At 32.0% G+C, this 20,725-nt stretch overlaps 1 protein-coding gene across 2 annotated transcripts in view; it reads right to left on the reverse strand.

Moving 5' to 3' along the window:
• Nucleotides 1-20,725, reverse strand: part of LOC101962167 (cadherin-10) — a 161,023-nt gene that overhangs the window by 35,542 nt on the left and 104,756 nt on the right. For both annotated transcript variants that reach the window (XM_078016916.1, XM_078016913.1), the window contains exons 3-5: nucleotides 15,912-16,206; nucleotides 13,553-13,672; nucleotides 12,996-13,163 (exon numbers count right to left, since the gene is read on the reverse strand). In XM_078016916.1, coding sequence (XP_077873042.1) covers nucleotides 12,996-13,163; nucleotides 13,553-13,672; nucleotides 15,912-16,206 — 583 coding nt within the window. The remainder of the gene's footprint in view (nucleotides 1-12,995; nucleotides 13,164-13,552; nucleotides 13,673-15,911; nucleotides 16,207-20,725) is intronic.

The following is a 20,725-nucleotide window of genomic DNA, read 5'->3' on the forward strand; positions in this document are numbered from 1 at the left end:
AATTATTTATCATTTTATTTAATTTCTTGATTTGTACAGGACAATATCCATTACAAGGTGTATATTTCATTTTGATTATAATTAGTGATATTCCTGTTAATTTCTAGTACCTTCTGAGACTTAAATAGGATAATGTACGTGCTCCATTGGTTCACACTAAGGGGAACCCAAGTTTTAGAACTGTATTGTTATAATTGCAATGATGATCTCTCAATATTCTTCCTCAGTAATTTGTTGGAAAGTGTATATGTGCATAAAGGTGTATGCATATATGTGAATACATATATTTGTTTTTTCCTAAGATATTAATTAAAATATTTTCAAGGTGTTCTGTACTTTTCTGAAAAACTACAATTGAGATGGAGCCTTCATCAAAATAAAAACTTTGGTCTTCTGTCAAATAATCTAAATAGACTTATTAAAAATACATATGTTGCTGGGCACAGTGGCACAAGCCTATAGTAGGTCAGGAATTTGAGGCAGAAGGATCGCAAGCCAGCCTCAGCAATTTAACAAGGCCTAAGCAACTTAATGAGACCCTGTCTGAAATAAATAATAAAAAGGGCTCCAGATGTAGCACAGTGGTTAAGTACTCATGGGTTCAATTCCCAGTACCAAAAAGGAAAAAAAAATCATATGTTGTACACACATCACAGTTGGTTTCATGGCACATCAATTTCAGTAGTTAATTCATTCAAAATACTTTTATTCAGTGTCCTACATATATACTTTAATAATGCTTATTTTTTAGAATTACTCAGAAACCATTCTTAGGGCAAGATTTATTGAGTATTTTTCAAAATTAAAAAGTGTTTCTCTATATTTTAAATGCATGGAAGAATGATTTATTCATACTTTATTTATTTGCATGTCCTGTGTGTTGAATACAAGTATCTCAGTTTGTCAAGCTCACTGAAATTGATTTAATTGAGAGCCAGTCTGTTCTCCCTACAAGAGTATTTACCACATACTGCATGCAGCAGAGGAGAGCTGGAAAAGGGGCAAAGATTGTTACTTACACAGTGACTAAGGCAAAGGAGCACCTGTCACCCATCTTAAGTTTAATTTCTCCTTAAAGACATCTATTTGCATGCTTCTTATTTTTTATCTTACAGTTGATGGATCTTTAATTATGTGGTATGCTTTCCTATCAATTCCAATTTATAGTTGTTTTAAATTCATTCTCAGGTGTCAGATTGAATCATCTGCTTCTCTTTTAAAGTTGAGGGCAAATAAATAATTCTTCCTGGTAAGTATGCTCTGGCCAAGGCAAGAATGTGAGGAGACAGGTAATTGCCATTTCTGTAAAGCATACAAAGAATTGTAATAAGCAAGTAAAAATCTAGACAGTGATGTTGCAAAGAAGGTTTCCTGAAAACTGAACAAAATATATGGCTACTTAAATAAACATGCTTTTGCACAGCACCTGAATTGTCATTATTAAAGATTTCAAAAGATTTTGAGTTATTTCTGTGTTGTTGTTTTCTGCTTCTGACATTTGAGACTGATATTTCAAGTCACTTGTTCTACCACACATTTGATCAATAGGACTTTTCACTAGAATATTAAAAACATTACAGATTGGTGCACCAGAATTGAAATCATCGATAGCTCAATGTGGGACAGACATAAGACAGGCAAAGTAAGAAATGTGACACAGACTTCCTTAAGAGCCACACAAGAAGTGGCAGAAATGAGCTAGAGGGAAAGCCAGGCAAATTTTCACCTTCAGTTTTTCAATTTAGCCCCAAATAGCTACTGTTTTGTTTTGTTGATTAAAAAACAATGAGGTTCAAAGATCTGTAATTTGTCTTTATCCTTTGTTCTCTGCCCTTGCTGCTATTCACATTTACATAAGAGTGCTTTGCTTTTCCAGAGTTGAGATAAAAAAGCACCACACATGTGAATCAACAAAATAATTTAACATTAGTTTTATTTTTTATTTGCTTTGTGTGCAATCTTATGGTAACATCTCTGTGCTGCATAATAATCTCAAACAATACTTGCTTTAAGAAAAATGACACAATTATGCATGTTTATAAACCATTCCATTGTATAATGTTTAAAAGATGTTTTTTAATGAGCTTAACAGGAAGAAATTAAAAACTAGATAAAGCTCCTTGGAGGCAACTGCAGAGTAGTTAAGGAAATTACGCAATGCTAAATGGGCATTTAGGAGAAAGCAGAGGAGAATTGAAAGTCACACTAGAGACTGAGGAAGTGCTAAGACTTTGGAATTAAAGATACTCATCAGAGGAAAGAGAGAAACCTATATTTGTGAACCCTGGAGACCTTATCACAAACTTAGCTTTGGGCATTTAAGTTAAATTGGAGCAAATAGAGATTCTTCATAATATCTTAGTTTCCTGTTTATGCCATCGAGGAAAGTAGCATGACAAAGCTTTCAGATAGGCTGCCAGTGATCCCCATAGTTTTTAGAATTTATCTTTATACATTTCTTTGAAATTGTCTCTGAGTTAATTGGCATCAACAGTTATGGAGAATTGCAATGTGTACAAACATAAAAAGTATATAGGTTTGGGGAAGGTTATGATAAACCTTAAGTTAATCATTCATAGATATAGTACTATTCAGTCTTCTGATAATATGTCTCACCTGAAATTTTAAGTGCATTAAAAATTCTTGAACAGGGCTGGGGATGTGGCTCAAGCGGTAGCGCGCTCGCCTGGCATGCGTGCGGCCAGGGTTCGATCCTCAGCACCACATACCAACAAAGATGTTGTGTCCGCCGAGAACTAAAGAATAAATATTAAAAATTCTCTCTCTCTCTCTCTCCTCTCTCTCCTCTCTCACTCTTTCTTTAAAAAAAAAAATTCTTGAACAACAGCATAATTTTGCATACTTCACTTTTTTTTAAATACACACACCACACACACACACACACACACACACACACAATCTTGGGGTATTGTTCAAGTTTGTTCTAGAGAGTATCACAATACAGAAAGATTTTGAATCACAATACACAAAATGCCAAGTTGATTGGTGTAGGTCAAGTTTCCTTTCGAATAACTGGAGCAAGTGAGTTTTTACATATTTCTATATATCTGATTTCTCTTGGACTCATATGATTTTATCACATGTATATTTGGGGAAATAGTATATTTCCCCACGTTTGGTCACCCTAAACCTTTAGCCAAGATTGGTCACCTCTGTGTTCACTTGTGTGTCACATACATAGCTCGGTAGTCATTTTTTACTAGTTATAGATATTTATAACCCACTGTCTTTCTTTAGCTCTCTCAATTCAAAATGTTCAAATTGAATTGAAATCTCTTTCTCTTCAAACAAACTTGTCTGGTAGAAAGCGTGAAAGTATCTTTGTATTGATATTTTACCTTTTATCCCACGAATCTTTTATCGACCTGGTTTCTAAGTCCTGTGGATCAACTCCTTAAATACACTGTAATCTCAAATCCCTCCTCTCCTCAGCATTAGTTCAGACTCTCATCAATTCTTGCCTTTCCTGTCCAAGTAGCATGCTTCACTGCTACCAAAACAATTAGTCAAAAAGAAGAACTATGCCTGATGCTTTGAAAATAGTAAGGATCTCTTAGATAATATATACAGTGCTTTATATCCAGCCCTCCTCCTGATACTAACACTGCTTGCACTTCATTTCTTTCACAATCCCTGCTTTGAACCCTGGGGCCCCACCATGCTAAATCATACACCTTTCACTGAATACCAATGGTGTTCACTCTGTTCTAGCAACAAAACAAAACAAAAAAGAAATATTCTTTGCCTCAGTGCCAATTTTTTTTTGTTGTTGTTTATTTTAGAGGGAGTTTTAGATAATTTTCTCTTTACTGATGGTTTTACATGTGAGAGGGCACATCATTTGTGATACAGCAGTCTTTGATAGCTTGATCTTCATAGAGTTAAATTGGAGCAATCTTCATAGATAATCTCTACTTACATGTTTATTCATGTTTTGTATATATATGTGGTGTATACATTTGTATTTTCACTTATACACATAGTATATATATAATATATGCATGCAAAAGCATCAAGATTGTAAGATAAATTACAAAGTGACATCATAAACTCTGTGTGTGTGTGTGTATGTGTGTGTAAGAGAGAGAGAGAGAGAATCAATCTCTATACTCTATCCAAATGCAGATTATTGTGGGTCTACCCTGCTTCTTAATACTTGCTTTATGATTATTATAAACTATTATTATTTCCCAGCATAGTTCTTGACACACACTAGGAATTTAATCAATGTTTATTAAATCGACAAATTCTTAATAATATTATTTCTGTGTAATTCTTGCAAACTACAGGCATTGGGGTGAAGAGGGAAAAAATCCAACAAATATTTGACATTATTTTCATGGTCGCAGTAAAAAAATCACACTATATCTAACTAAATAAATTATAGAACAGTGCTGTGAAACATGAGTATATTTATTTTTTCTAGAAAATAAGAAGGGCAAAAGAGACATTTTACATTTCATTTTCTTTTCAAGCTGAAGCGTCTTCCTTGGGACATACCTGACAGTTACTCTAGTAGAAAAGTGCTTGCTAACTTTAAAATATGCAGATCAGCCTGGGGCCTACATTATCTTTGGATCCCCAGTAGAGGGGAGGTTGACTCTATTTACAAAGAGAAAACCAGCAGTTATTAAATCAAATCTCTTTTGTACCAGGCAGGGATTATGGTAGTCTCAGAGCTCCCTGAATATACATGCCGTAAATTCCTATGCATATTATATAAAATTTCCTTGAAAGAACTTGTCTAGTGAAAACTTGATTATGCATCTGCCCAAGCAGTATAGAGAACTCAGGAAAAGGACCAGTCATGTTTGGTCTTTAAGTATGATTTCATGCTCTTGTACCAAAATGCTTAGATGTTGAAGAATTCAGTGTGTCCTCCTTGAAGCTGACCCTATAATCCAGATGTGTAAAGTGAATCATATAATTAACTAAAAGTGGAATGCAAGAAGGAGGAACGATTTTTTAATGTACTATTTTCTTTATATACTGCTTAGAAGTACAGAATTGAGAGCCAAATTATGTCAGTCTTCAGGCTGTTCCTTCTATCCCAACTGCATAATTATGAATAAGTGACTTCAGTTTATAAATTTCTATTGTTTTAACTAATAAAAGGAGGGAGAAAATTATAATAGTCTTCCTCATACAGATGTTGTGAAGATTAAATGAGAATGTTTGTGTTATATTTTATACTATTTAGTACATGCTATAAAAATATCTATTATTTTATAATGTTGTTCTATCTTGTTTATTTTGAGCAAAACATATAATCCATACTTACAAGAAACTAATGGGATAATATAAGTCATCAATCAAGAACATCAACATCATACTAAATGGAAAAACTAAAAGCATTTCCTCTAAAATCAAGAACAAGACAATGCTGTCCACTCTCACCATTCCTATTCAATATAGTTCTTGAAACATTAGCCAGAGCATGCAAGAAAGAAAAGGAAATCTTAGGGATAAAACTAAATAAGAAGTCAAACTATCTATGTTTGCCAATGATATGATTCCATAAGATTCAAAAAACTCTACCAGAAGACTTTCACAGTTTATAAATGAGGTTAGCAACATAGCAGGATATAAGATCAATACCCATAAGTCAATAGCTCCCCTATACTCCAATACTGATTGAGTTGAAGAAGAAATCAGAAAAAACATCTCATTCACAATGACCAAAAAAATAATTTAATACTTGGGAATTAACCTAACCAAGGAGAAAAAGTAGCTCTACAATGAAAATTATAGAACACTGAAGAAAGAAAATGGAGACAATCTTAGAAGATAAAAAGACATCCCATGTTTTTGAATAGGCAGGAGCATTATTGTCAAAGTGGTCATTCTGCCAAAAGCATTGTACAGCTTTAATCCAATCCCCATCAATATACCACTGACATTCTTCACAGAATTAGAAGAAACAATTCTTAAATTCATTTGGAAGAATAAGAGATCCAGAATAGCCAAAGCAATACTAAACAGGAAAAGAGAAGCAGGAAGAATCACAATATCTGACCAATATCTAATCTGAAACATACTACAAAGAGGTAGTAACAAAAACAGCATGGTATTGACATCAAAATAAACATAAAGACCAATAGAATAGAATAGAAGACACAGAGACAAATCTACATACCAATAGGTCATCTAATATTTGACCAAGGTGCCAAAAATATAACTTGGAGAAAAGATAGCTTTTTTAACAAATGGTGCTGGGAAAACTGGATAGTTATATGTAGAAAAATAAAACTAGACACTGCAAAAAACTCAGATTGAAATGTATTAGATTAAGAAAATAGCCTGGAAGCTTTAACACTACTAGAAGAAAACATAAGGGTCAACACTATACCATATTGGTGCTGACACCTATCCCTAAAGTGTAAGAAATAAAACCAAGAACCCATAAGTGGGATGTCATTAAATTAAAAAGCTTTACCACAGCAAAGGAAATGATTAATAGTATGAAAAGGGAGACTATAGAGTGGGAGAAAATCTTGGCCAGCTACTCCTCCTCCAGTAGGGGATTAATATCCAGAATATACAATGAACTAAAAAAATGACCCAATCAATAAATGGGCAAAAAAAAAAAAAAAAACTAAACAGAAACTTCTCAAAAGAAGGAACACAAATAGCCGACAAATACATGAAAAAAATGTTCAAGATCTGTAGCAATCATGGAAATGCAAATTAAAAGTACACTAATATTTTGCATCATTCCAGTCAGATTGGCAATAATCAAGACTACAAAGAATAATAAATGCTGATAAGATTTTGGGGGAAAAGACACACTTATTCATTGTGGGTGGGACTGCAGACCAGTACAACCATTCTGGAAAGTAGTATGGACGATCCTTAAAAAATTAGGGATGGAGCCACTATGTGGGACCCAGCTATCCCACTCCTTTGTATTGCCCCCAAAGGTCTAACATTGACATACTGTAGCAAAACAATATTTATAGCAGCACAATTCACAATAGCTAATTTATGAAATCAACCCAGGTGCCCATCAATAGATGAATAGAATAAGAAATTATTTCACACACACACACACACACACACACACACACAGGTTTTTTTCTACCGTAGAAAATAATGAAATTATGTCATTTGCTGGTAAATGGATGGATGGAGACTATCAGGCAAAGTGAAATAAGCCAAAATCAGAAACTGAAAATTGAATGTTCTCTCTCATATGTGAAAGCTAGAGTAAAATAAAGGAAAGAGGGAAGGAAGGACAGGATATTATATAGAACCAATCAAATACAAATTTATACACAAACAAAATGTAAGTCAAGCAGAGAAAGGTGAGTCAGAGAGGGGAGAGAAAATGGGAGGGCAAAAGAGGAGGAAAAAAGTGGGGGATCATAACTGAAATTGATTTCCATGCATTGATAAATTTGTCAGGATTAACCCAACTGCTATGTATAACTATAAAGCTGTAATAAAAAAAAGAACATCCAAATAAAAAGAACAAAAAGCATATATAAATATGAAATTGTTTCCAGACCTCAGTGATTCTGAATTGTTTTTTACTCTTTCTTTTAAATAGCTATAGTTGTGTGTAATCTTTAGTGATAATCGAAGGGAAATATGAAGAGACAGCGTTTTCTTTTTTGTTGTTGTTTTATTGGGTACTAGGGATTGAACTCAGAGGCACTGTGACCACTGAGCCAACTCCCCAACCTTATTTTTTATTTTATTTTGAGACAGGGTCTCGCTAAAGTTGCTCAGGACCTCACTAAGTTGCAGAGGCTGGCTTTGAACTTGCACTCCTCCTGCCTCAGCCTACCAAGCTGATTACAGGCACATGCTACCGTGCCCAGCTAAGGGATGGTTTTGAAATATGCAGAAGATGAGTCTTGTTAAATTAATGTTCAATCCCAAAGCTCATCCATCACCTATAACTTATTTTAACAAAAACTTTCCTGTGAGAAATTTTGCATTAGTTTTCAGGTCATTAATAAATGGTGGACAACAACTGATTTTTGTTACTATTCTCAATAGTTCATGGGAAAAAACATATAACAGACAGTAATAAATTCACTATTCTGAGTACACTTTGGATAGATCTGGATGCTATATAATAAATACCATATCAGATTCTCATTAATTTGACATGTATTTTATATATTATATATATACATATTAATAATATATAATATATCATATTAATTTGACATATATCTAATATACCACAAATGAGGGTTTCTCATTCATTGCATGATCTTTGGTTTATAATTTAAAAGTTTTCCCCTTCATAAAATCTCAGCTAACCTGACATTACATAAATTTACTTGCTATTGGTTTGTGATTTCTCAACCTAAGTTGTACGAAAAAAGTTCTGTGAGTAAATGCTAGGACAGCAGACCCATCCTTAGCTAGGATGTAAAGTAATCTGTTCCCTTTGTATTTTGTTTCAGTGTTGTGTAAATAGCTGTAGCCTCTGAAAATTTTGCAAGGGTTTGCATCCCATTTGTGGGTCAGGTCTGTATGTTTTATCTGAGTCTCAGATGCTAGTCTTGTATACCAAATCGTGTCTCCGGAATCCTATTGCTATCTTGACACTTGCAGTTCCTTCAAAAACTGGAGCCAAATCTTAGACACTAACTAGGTGAATGAAAACCTGACCACCGGTTTAACTGCTTTTGCAAACTCTTTTTCTCTAGAAGAGGGGCTTCCTTTCTGGTGTTTTTGTTTTGTTTTGCTTGAAAGAAATTGACAGTAGAGTCCTGCAGCTGTTCTCTGCAACATTTAAGTAAGGATGCTGGCCCTAGCATGCTCACTATAGATGAGATATCCCTCACATAATGAATGACTCTCGACTCAAAATCGAATTATTTTCCCAGGGATGTTTTTATTAAAAATAAATAAATGAAATGTAATTTTGAAAAAAATCCTGTTGTCCAGTTGCTTTTGCCAAAATATAATGATCTAGTTACAGTAATTTAATATTTGCTTAGATTATTTCCATAAAGCCTATTTGGTTTTATTGTGATTTTAGGAAATACATATAGGAAGTGAACAAAATGGGATGGATAGGCCTAAAATATCCAAATGGGGATGCATTACAGATATATTTAAGGTATGGACATATAATATCTTTCTAACTTTTGCAAAATGAAATAGCAAAACTCATGGAACATTGAATATTTGACTAATTTGCCCTGTAGTCCTCATTAAAGATAGTGTTAAGCAGTTATTTATGAGACAAGCACATTTACTTTATTGTGAAACTCATGATTATATATCTTTCTAGGTTTGAGGTGTTTTTATTTAATATTTGGCCATAAATAAATGGCAGCTTGGCATCAGAACAAGAAAAACACTAAAATTTGAAAACTGAGATATAATCCTTGATATTTACCCTTTTCCTTCTCAAGAGGACATCCATGTATTGAAATACTATTATATGCTATGAGAATTACTGAAGCCATTTTATTTATCTGACCTTATTAATTATTTGCAACATTATTATGAGTAACAAGTGATTTATATACAGGGATTGAGGTTCAGGAAAATCAAATTGCCTAATTTTATGCACTTTCAGTTTTTAAACTTATTGAGGCAACCTTAGAAAAAAATTTTGAGTCACATGAATTAATTGCTATTCATTTAACATATTTTAAAATGTCAACCTAAATATTATTGATAAGTTGGCTTAAATAATTGTCTTTTGTATTATAAGGATTCTTAGCAGCCTTCCCAGCATCCATCCACTAGATGTCAGTAGGACCCACCAGGTAACACAAAAAAAATTTGTCAAGATATTGACAATTGACATCTTGCAGGCAAAATTGCCCTAAACTGAGAACCACTGTTATAAATTCACACAATAAAGTAAACAAACAAATGAGTCAGGATATCTTAGCTTGCATGGGTCCCTGTCCCTTCCAAATGACAGAAGTATTTATGCAGCATATTGAGAAATATTAAATTTGGATGATTCAACTTTATTGAAAGCTTAAGTTTTGATCTACTTTTATAATATTTAAAGATGAAGATGCTAAAAGAGCAGCACTTGCACAGATCAACATTATTAGACACTAAATAAATAAACTAAGTGCTAGACAGTGAGTCAATGCCTCAGTTATTTATTTAGTCTTACATCAGGCCACAAAGTATATACTAGTGTCCAGTGTAACTAATGACACTGGAAAACTGCAGTTCATCAAGGTGAAAATGCTCCTAGAAGTACGAGATCACTGAGTCTCATGCAGGTTGATCACAGGGTCTGCTCCTGAACTGCAAATATGGCAGGTTACAATCAAATCACTCAAACTCTTGTACTATGCATTGAAAATGCAGTTCATCTGAATTAAAATTTGATGACAGTGGAATATATTTGACCCAAGTATAAGACTTGGAGGGGTAAAAGAATGGAAAAATATCTAACTGTGTCCTATATTGATGACATATATAAAGGACAATATTGGGTTAAAAAATATATAGTTAGGGTGGGATTGTGGCTCAGCAGGAGAACGCTCGCCTAGCACAGGTGGGACCCGGGTTCGATCCTCAGCAACACATACAAATAAAATGCATTGTGTTGTGTCCATACACACCAAAAATAAATTTTAAAAAATACATATATATAATTAAAATAAATTCCTCCTGTCTTCCTTATTTTTTTAACATGGCTGATAGAAAATTTACATTTACACATGTAGCACACATTCTACATTTACATTATATTGTTAGTAGACAGCATTGTTTTCTCTCTTTATTATACCCACTCTTAGTTTCAAAGTTAGTATGAGATTTCTATGATACATTACACATGAAAGATTACATAAACAGAACTAACTTTGTGTATCTAATAAAATGATATTAGAAATTAAAATCAAGTTTCTTGAATGTTAGATGATTTAGGCTATCAAATGACATTCTAATTGCCATGACTGAGTGTTCCCAACAGTCAGATACAGTTGCAAATGTTTGTAATATAAAAGATAATTTAGCAAATAAAAATCACTAAATTATGTTTCCATCCATATTTTAAAATAATGAGTCAGGAAGCAGGATGTGCTAAAATCCCTTTAAATATATTGTGCTTCACATTTAGAATTGAACATTGATGTCAACACATCTCTGTCATAACTATCACTTTGGCCTTAACATCTTTAACCACTCATTTTCTTCTCATTTATATAATTGAGATCATAACACTGATCTGAATGAGTTGTTCTGATTAAATAAGGTAGGTCAATAAATAATATGGCACAGTGTCCTATAAAAAGGCCATTTAGAAAATGCAAAAATTATTGCAGTTTTTTCCTTTCATTATTATTAGCATCTTAATGATTATTATTGCCACTATTACTACAGCAGGGTTTATATATTGTGCCTAAGAGATGGCAATCAAAAATTTCAAGTTAATAAAATAAAAGAAAATATTTATTAAATGGATGAATAAAGGACTCACAGCAATTGAAAACATAATCAAGTGTATTTTCATTGATCATTACTGCCTATAAAATGTCTAATTTTCTTCATTTAATTAGAATCTGTATATTTGCTTATCAAATGTGCCATTAGTGAATGGACTGCATTTTAGACTACTGAGAATTTAAGAATATAGTACTAATCCAAATGATTATTAACTACTGATAAAATACATTTTTTTCCAAAATACTTTGCTCATTGTACATTGTGAAATTAATTAGTTATGGCTTATTCTCTTCAATTTGCATGTTCATTCTCCTGGTAAAAGGCTCAAGCTAAGAAGTGGCCAGGAATACATTTGTAATCTAAAATTTGTTTTATTTATTTTTTAATTGGTGCATATTAATTATACAGAATGGTGGGTTTTAATATGGTATGTTCATACATACTTTAAAACAAAATATGATCAATTTCACTCCCCAATACCTTACTCGCCCTCCCCTCCTCCCTCCCTCAGTCCTTCTTTCTCCATCTTAATGATCTTGTATATTTACAGTGTTCTTTTTTTTCCCTGTTATGAAATTTCTTTTAAATTGTTTATATCTTTAAATCTGTTTTATAGAATTATGTGTATTTATTATCAGTTTGCTTTTTCTTGTAAATTGACAAAGATAATGTGGAGATGAAACCTGATTTCTTGAAAATAGAGTACATGGATGCCTTCCTCATTGTTCTGGGCTCAACCTTATGTGTGATGGGCACTTGCATCAAACACCCAGCAAGTAGTCGCCATGGGTACAGAGGCAGACAATTGGTCTTCTGAAGAAGGTTCTATCTGAACTTAACATTCCTTCACATAAGTAATTGTAGGCAATATAATTCAAAAAATACACTACTAATAATCACATTTTGATTTAAAAAAAAACAGACAAAAGAATAAAATGCTTTCAAATCATCAAACAGTGCTGGGGCTATAGCTCAGTAAATAAATAAATAAAATAAAGGCATGCTGTCCATCTAGAACTACAAAAGTAAATAAATAAATAAATAGCAAAAAAAAAACACAGTGAATTCTTACACTATCATTCATTCTGAGTAATAGTCTTCAAAGATACAAATATCAGAAAAAAGCCATTGCATTTTATATTTTAATATTTTATTAGGAAAATATTTAAACCAAAACACTAACTGAAATTGGAGATATATTTAGAAGTAAATATTCGGCAAATGATGAGAAATTAGATTATCGCTAGAATTTGATTTTTACGTCTCATTTCTAACAACATTAAATTCCATCTTGAAGTACAGGCTCTTTTATAATAGAAAAAAATTAATTTGGTCTTAGGTGTGTCCATTGAGACTCATTATAAAATATGCCTGAAATATTTCATTTTATTTTGAATAACAGTGAACTCATCAACATATAGTTTTAGTTCATTTGCATAGGACAATTTCAAGTGTTTCAAATAAAATTGATAGTTCCTTTTTTATTTTTTCTTTTAACTCTATTTTTTTTATTTTTCTAAAACTTTAAAAAAAAATTCTAAAACTTTCTGCAGAATGAACATAAATGACCATTAAAGGCCACTTACTCTGTGGGAAGCGAGGTGGATTGTCATTGACGTCTGTCAGTGTGATGTTCACTGTGGTGGTCCCAGACAAACCTCCCATCTGGCCACCCATGTCTTTGGCTTGGATGACCACCTGGTATTGTTCTCTGTTTTCTCTGTTCATATTTGGTAAAGCAGTTCTGATGATACCTTGAAGAAAATACAAATACTTTCATTATTCTAACAGGATTTTCAGTTATTATTTGATTCAGCTCACAAGTAGTATTTTTAGACTAGTGAAGTTTTAGAAGATATTCTTTTGATATTGATTTCTATTAATTGTAAAAATAATTCCATATAAATATTTTCTAGCAGTACCCTGTGTATTCTAGAGTCATCTGAATCCATGTGTAAAAACACCAAAACAATTACATTTCCATTAGCACATTTGATATTTTAACATTGAGTTTTGTCATCTTTAATTGAGGCATCCTCAGACTTTCCTTAGTATTAATGCTTTGTTCTCATTCTCCCCTCTCTGTACTAATAAAGATCACAAAGATGGTTAAATGAACGAACACTAATTCATTATTCCTGACCTGTTTCCGGCTCCACAGAGAAATAGGGCTGCCCTTGAAGTATGCTGTAAATGACTCTGGCGCTGTTCCCATAGGAAGGGTCATCGGCATCTGTAGCTGTGACTTGCACCACAGAAGTACCTGAAGTATCCAAACTCAGCTTAGTTCTGCACAGTACCAGAAGGAGGAGCAAAAGCACTCGTTTTCATTGAAGACTTCATTGACGTTTGTCTTTAATAATGACCTCTTAATGAAACTTTTACATGTAATTTGGATGAAAATCAAATATATGTGTATGTGTGTGTATTTCATGAACTACTAAAATAAAGTTCATATTTACAAGGGCTTTATAGTAAGGTGATAAAATATAAATATTTGATTTTTATATTTATATGGTGTTACTGCAGTTCAACTTTAAGTTCAACTGCATAATGTATATTTAATCAATAGTATTTTTATGTATGAAATAGATAATGCTGCAGTTTTTCAAATGTCAACAAATATGATCATTTTTCAAATTCTCAGTTTTGATATTTAAATTTATTTTCATATAATAGATTTGTTTTTTTGTAAAGGGCATATCTAAGCACAAAGGAATAAGTCTGTTCTCTTCCTCACCCCTGCACTAATTAACTCTAAAAATAATTAACATCTGATCTAGAATACATCTTTATGAATATATTAAATTCTAAACTTAGAAACAATCTAAGATGATCCTAATTTTCATGAACTACTAAATTCTAATAAAGTTCATGATATTTATAAGGGCTTTAGAGTTAGGTGATTGTCCCAAGCCCTTGGAATTTAGTAAGTAAACATTAAATAACAATCCAGACCAAATCTTTTGAGAATTGCAGTTTAAAACTTTCCTATTTAGATTGTTGCATGTAAAAAAAAAATTCATCATAGCAGTCACATCAGTTTAAAAAATGCACATACATTTGAAAAGTGTGTATTTGTATTAAATTCAAATGTGTGTCTCTCCAAAAATATTATCTGAATTTCGTGGTGCTTTTAATTCTTTGTCATCCTCTATCTAATTAAAAATGACAATATTAGCATTATTCTCCTACAAATATATTTATTTTTATTTAAATTGAAAAAGTAAAATCCACTTTCTTGAATATTACCCTTTTCATGACTTCTGTTTTATAAGTTTCAAAATTCAGCCTTGTAATTCTCTACCAGCAAATGATTAATTGTGTGTTTTCAAGTGGGGGTTTATTTCAATTTGAGATTCATATCAGCAGTTTTAAATATATTGTATATTTTTATATACATGTATATTTTATATATACAAATACATATATGTATGTGTATGTATACATATATGTTATAATAAATGAGTATCCTTATACATAGTAAGAAATAAATCAGTAATTGAATTCCATCATTTGGTATATATAAACTAAATAAACTCTTTTGGTATTCATATCTAATATACATAGCTAAAATTCTATATTGCATTAATAGTAATATTTTTCTTGTGTGTATGTAGTTCTGGAATTAAACTTAAGGCCTTGTGAATGCTAGCCAAATGGTCCTCTACTGTGCCATAAACCCCAATCTTTATATTTATTCTGAGACAGGTTTTCAGTAAGCTACCTAGGCTGGCCTCAGGATTAGAATCCTCTTGCCTCCACCTCTCTAGTGACTGGCTTCACATGTGTGAACCACTGCACCAGGCAATAGTATTCTTAAAATCATTGGCCACCTATATCTGCAGGTTCTTTATTTTAGGACTCAATTTTCCTGGGTTCAAAAATATTTTAAAAAAATGTACATCTACTGAATATGAGTAGAAGTTTTTCCTGTAATAGTCTCTATCCAATGTAGTATAGCTACTATTTCTATAGCATTTTCATTGCTGTAGGTATTATAAATAATCTAGAAATTATTTAAAATACATGTGTGGATGGGCATTCATTGTATGCAAATACTGTGCCATTTTATATGAGGAAATTGAGCATCCAAGAATTTCAGTATCTGTGGGAAGCCCTGAAGCAGCCTTTGTGGAAAGAAAGAGATGACTATAATTATATCCTAGGACAGAATTTTACACAACTGGTATACAAATCCATGTGACAAAAAATTGATATTTTCACATTTTTCTATTGAAAGTCAATTTTTAATTAATTTTTAAAAGAAGATCATATATATATATATATATATATATATATATATAAAAGATTTACAAATTCACAAGCACTGTGAAATGCATTAATTTCTTTTTTCCTTATTTTCTAACTGAAATAATGTTAAACATGTAGTCTTGATAAGGAATATAAAATTTTTTTCAGTTAATTTATCCTAATATTTTAAGTATTTCTTGAAATTTTTCATGTTTTGAATATCTTCATAATGCTGTAAATGAACTTACCTACAACAGACATTTCAGGAACACTAGCTGTGTAAATTTCTTCTGGAAATGTTGGTTCATTGTCATTGATGTCATGGATTTTTATCACAAATTCAGATTCTGGCTCCACTGGCCGCAGAGTTCTTCTGTTAATTGCTTGCGCACGTAGAGTGTAAAAGGCCTTTTCCTCCCTATCAATTCTTCTTGTGGCATGAATATCACCTGTTTTTTCATCAATAATAAAAAGAGTTCCAGCTCCATCTCCAGATAAAATATATTTGAGTGATCCATCTCCTTTATCTTGGTCTGAATGAAGCTATGGGAAATAAAAATGAGCATATCCATGATAACGTTTAAAGGCCAATAATGCTGAAAGAATTCAAAGAAGGTCCTTCAAATCCCATCACAGAATAATGGGGTCAGTAATCTTACTTCTGGAAATGAGAGTTGAATAGGCTTGATAACACTCATTTGTATGCTTTAAGCAACAGGAATGGTCTTTTATGTATCATTGTGATTTTTTTTTATAAATGGGAAAAAGTAATAAAATGAACCAAATCCCTTCTTCCCTTTACTTGGTAAATAACCATTTTCATGGGCAAATAAATCTGATTGAGACAGCAACCATCAATCTTGATGTGTTGTTGTAAACATAGTTCTCTCAATCTTTTGCTGTATGGAAAAGTCTTTAACTCTCATATTTTGCAGGAATTTCACCTTCTACAAACTTATTATCAGTCACTGTATTTCTATCAGGGAATTAGAAATATTTTAGGATTTGTAAGATAGACAAAGCTGAAAAAGCATAGTATATACTTTAGGAAAAAATATACATCATTTTTGGTTCAAACAAAAGACAGTGACTATCTCATAAATGTTTTTAGGTCTCATAGCACAAGTTCAAATAGAAATCTACATAAAACACAGAATATATATGTTGTAAGTCAAATTAAAAATTATTTGATCCTTATTACTGAAAAAAATAGGAAACTATAAAATAAAATATGTTCTGGCTTCTTGCCTTATCAAATCTATCTTCTTAAAATCCTTAAATGACAAGACAATGCAGGGCAAGTCTCTTTCTTGCTCCCTTGCCTATGTCCAAAGAAAAGCACACTCAATCTTTCAAAATTAATTCACATCAAAGAGCTTTGCATGAATCCACATGGACATCCCATTCCAGTGCCATCACAGTGAGTACAAATGCAAACCCAGGAATCTGTGTGTCATGGAAAAGTTCTGTATATACTGCTTTTCACCAGATACCCACTCATAAGATCAGCCCTCAGACTTATGGATACAGGTATCAGTGAGTAAATTTGGTCTTAAGAAGACCTGGAGAGGAGATACCCATAGAACCTAAAGGAAGCCCAAGGATGTTTAAGCAGGTAGTAATGTGTCCCTCATGCATTGTGGATTATAAAAAAGGATATGGATTCTAGTGAGTGTGTCTCTTGCCTTCCACTGGATTTGTGTCCTTAAGGGAGGAGGTTGGCCATAGGAAGGACGAAGTTTGGCTTTGAAAACCACAAGGATTGTAAGGTTTTCTTCAGTTGTAGCACTCAATCAGTAAACATTTTTATGTTAGGATTACAATTTTATTATTTGAAACAAAATATTACAGTTCAAATTTTTATTATTTGCCTTAAGAAATATTTAATAAATTGTAGATTTTTCTTAATTTCTAATATTATCACTATCAACAAAAGTAGTTTGATTTTTAATGATTATCGCTAATTTGTATTTACCTATCAACTCTTGAAAAATATTTTTATTTCTCTTATTTCAGGATTGATAACTCATTATTACAAATATAATGCAAGACAGAAAACCCAAAAGGCATATTCACTGTAGAGACAAAGATAAAGAAATCAGAGAACAAAATTTTAAATACATTTTTAGCTATTCATAAACAGTAAAGTAGGGGTGGAAAACTCAGGAAATATCTACTTTTAACTGAAAAGCTCTCAGAAGTAACATATGATTGTGTTGTCCAGGGAACCACTCTCAAAAAGTCACAAGATTGATGCTTTTTAGTAAATGAAAATGCACATAGTTGCTGGGAAACTTTTCAATTTTACGCATGTACCACACAGTGGCAATTTTCCATATGGCAGATCTAGGCATTGCACATTTCTTTTCTGCCTGGAAATCAAAATAATTCAAGAAAAGAGCATTGATAATATCAATATCCATCATTTGAATGGATAACTTTATGGTTTGCAGTAGAGAGTTCTGATTTTTTTTATTCATTCACTAATTTGAATGGATAAATATTTGTTTATTATCAGAAGAGTCAGGTACATCTAAAAGAAATCAAAAATTTCATTCTAGTTCAATGAAAGATTCAACAAGGTGTGGATGGATATTCACAGGACAGCTACCAAATTAGCCTACAGGAATAATGGAGGATTTGTTAAGTATACACACCCAAACTACCCAATAAAGAATGAGAAGACATTTGAACTGGGAAAAGTTTTTCCATTTTACAAATTTTACATCTTAGAAAAGAGGCTGAATATAGAAGATAGATTTTGGTCAAGGATATAAAGCAAGATACGAAACTGATTAAAATCAGTTCAACTATTCTCATCAACTAAACATATTTATAAAGCTGCTCATATGGTGAGATATCAATTTCTATAATGCTGAATTTTAGAATATAAATCACAGCAGGATTTTTACCTTTACTTATATTATACTACAGAGAGTAAAAATTAGATCCTATAATTGGATCACATACTGTGGGAGTTTCCATTGGATTAGAAAATTGTACATGTAGCAGGGAATCAAAGAGATGAGGATTGTAAGTCAGACTGTGACATTAAAAATTGGAAAATGAAGGATGTCTACTTTCTCCAACAGAAATATAACTAAGATAAGCAAATAGTTATAATTGTAACTGTCTCATTAATTTTCCCTATGTATTTGTGTTTTATTATTAAGAAACTATAGACATAATAATTTTTTAAACTATATGATATTGAAGTAATGATAATTTGTATTTAAAGAAAACTTTGCTTCCAGAGGGACACAAGTAAACTCTATTATATTAGTTAAGAGTAATAAATAATTTTTTTTTTTTAAAAAAAGAGTAAAACATGAACTGGATGTTGTGATGCACAGCTGTAATCCCAGCTACCAGGGAAGTTAAGGCAGGAAGATTTGCAATTTGAGACCACCTTTAACAACTTAGTCAGACACTGTCTCAAAATAAAAATTAAAAAGGGCTGGGGATGTAAATCACTGGAAGAGTGGTGTTCCTGCATTAAATTTCAAGTACCGCAAAAAAAAAAAAAAAAAAAAAAAAAAAAAAAAAAAAAAAAAGAAAAAGAAAGCAAAGAAATTTTTAAAAAAAAGAAACAAAGAAAAGAAAAAGAAAAACAAATATTGGGACTCAGCACATAGCTCAGTGGTAGAGCTTTTGGCTAGCATGTTATGTGTGAGGCACTGGGTTCAAGCATTAGCACCACCTAAAAATAAATAAATAAAATAAAAGTATTGTGTCCATTTACAACTAAAAACAAACAAAAAGAAAATAAAGATTAAAATGACCTTATTTACCGTCTTGATATTAACCTCTGTTTAATGATAGAAGGGTTTTTAAAAAATTGAGAAATGTATAAGAAAAAAACTAAAATTGACATCTGTTATACTGAGTCAGAGAGATGAATTCCTATACTCCCGAGATTGGAGAAAATGCCTCTTCTCAAAGATGAAACCCATGGGTTGTTAAAGGCAACTCCTTGCAGGTACACTGAATGCTGATGCTTTCCTAGCAGATACAGGAAGAGACAAATGGGCAATCCTTCTCCTCTATTTTTACATATCTCCTTAGTTTTCCAATCATCTTTTCTGAGCATACTCTATTCACATGTGCACTGGCATTGTTTCCTTCTGTCATTCTGTGTATGTGTGATACAGTTTATTTCCTGTTCTGCCTCATTTACTAAGTTCAGACAATAATTAATTATTATAATTGTAACCCTGTAATTATTCTTCCCTTTTTTATTTGGATGTGAAGCCTCAGTGCTTGAATTTGTTAAACATTTAATTGAATAAGATCACTTATTTTTATTGCAGAGAAGAGGCATCAATGGAACATGTGTTGAAAAACTTATAGCATCTACTTACAGAGAAATGACTTTTATAAGAACTTGTCTTGTACTATTTTATTATATAAGACTAAGTTTTCTTTAAACAGGGAAAAAATATTAGATTATTATGGCTTTAGTTTCTCAGTAACACCTGTTTTCTGGTGTGAAACATTTGTGCCACAAATCTTTAAGAATTTTATGTTAATACTGACCTTTTCTTTCCTTGAGGAAAGCCTATTAAAAATTCACAACCTGCTGGGTTACTTGTAAATTCACAAGCAGATAAAGGACATGGCAAGATACATGACAACTAATGAAAATAGAACAACTGGTACTGCACTGCACATTTAAAAGTCATCTTCCTATGCCTTAACTTTATGCTTAATATGTTTAATTATAACATCATTATGTTTGTTTATATTGAGTAGTTGTAATATTTAAAACTAAGCAATCCATTTATATTAAAGAATTATTTGAAATATAAATGATTAATAAATGCCCGGTAATTTGAAATATGGCACATTTCTGATACTTTTTATAACATTTATAATAAAACAGTCATTTGAGATATTTACATAAAATAAAGCTTATAAATTAAAGGAACTCTGGATTACCCAGCTTAGGAACTAGAGAGTCAATTGTTTATTGCATTGAAGTTAAATTAAGAGTAAACTCCAGGATGGGTTCATGTTGGAGGATCCTTGTTTCACAGTGTTCAGTCTGCTATAATCAGCACCA

The sequence above is a fragment of the Ictidomys tridecemlineatus genome, chromosome 1 (assembly GCF_052094955.1).
Source record: "Ictidomys tridecemlineatus isolate mIctTri1 chromosome 1, mIctTri1.hap1, whole genome shotgun sequence".
Classification (NCBI taxonomy): Eukaryota; Metazoa; Chordata; class Mammalia; order Rodentia; family Sciuridae; genus Ictidomys; species Ictidomys tridecemlineatus.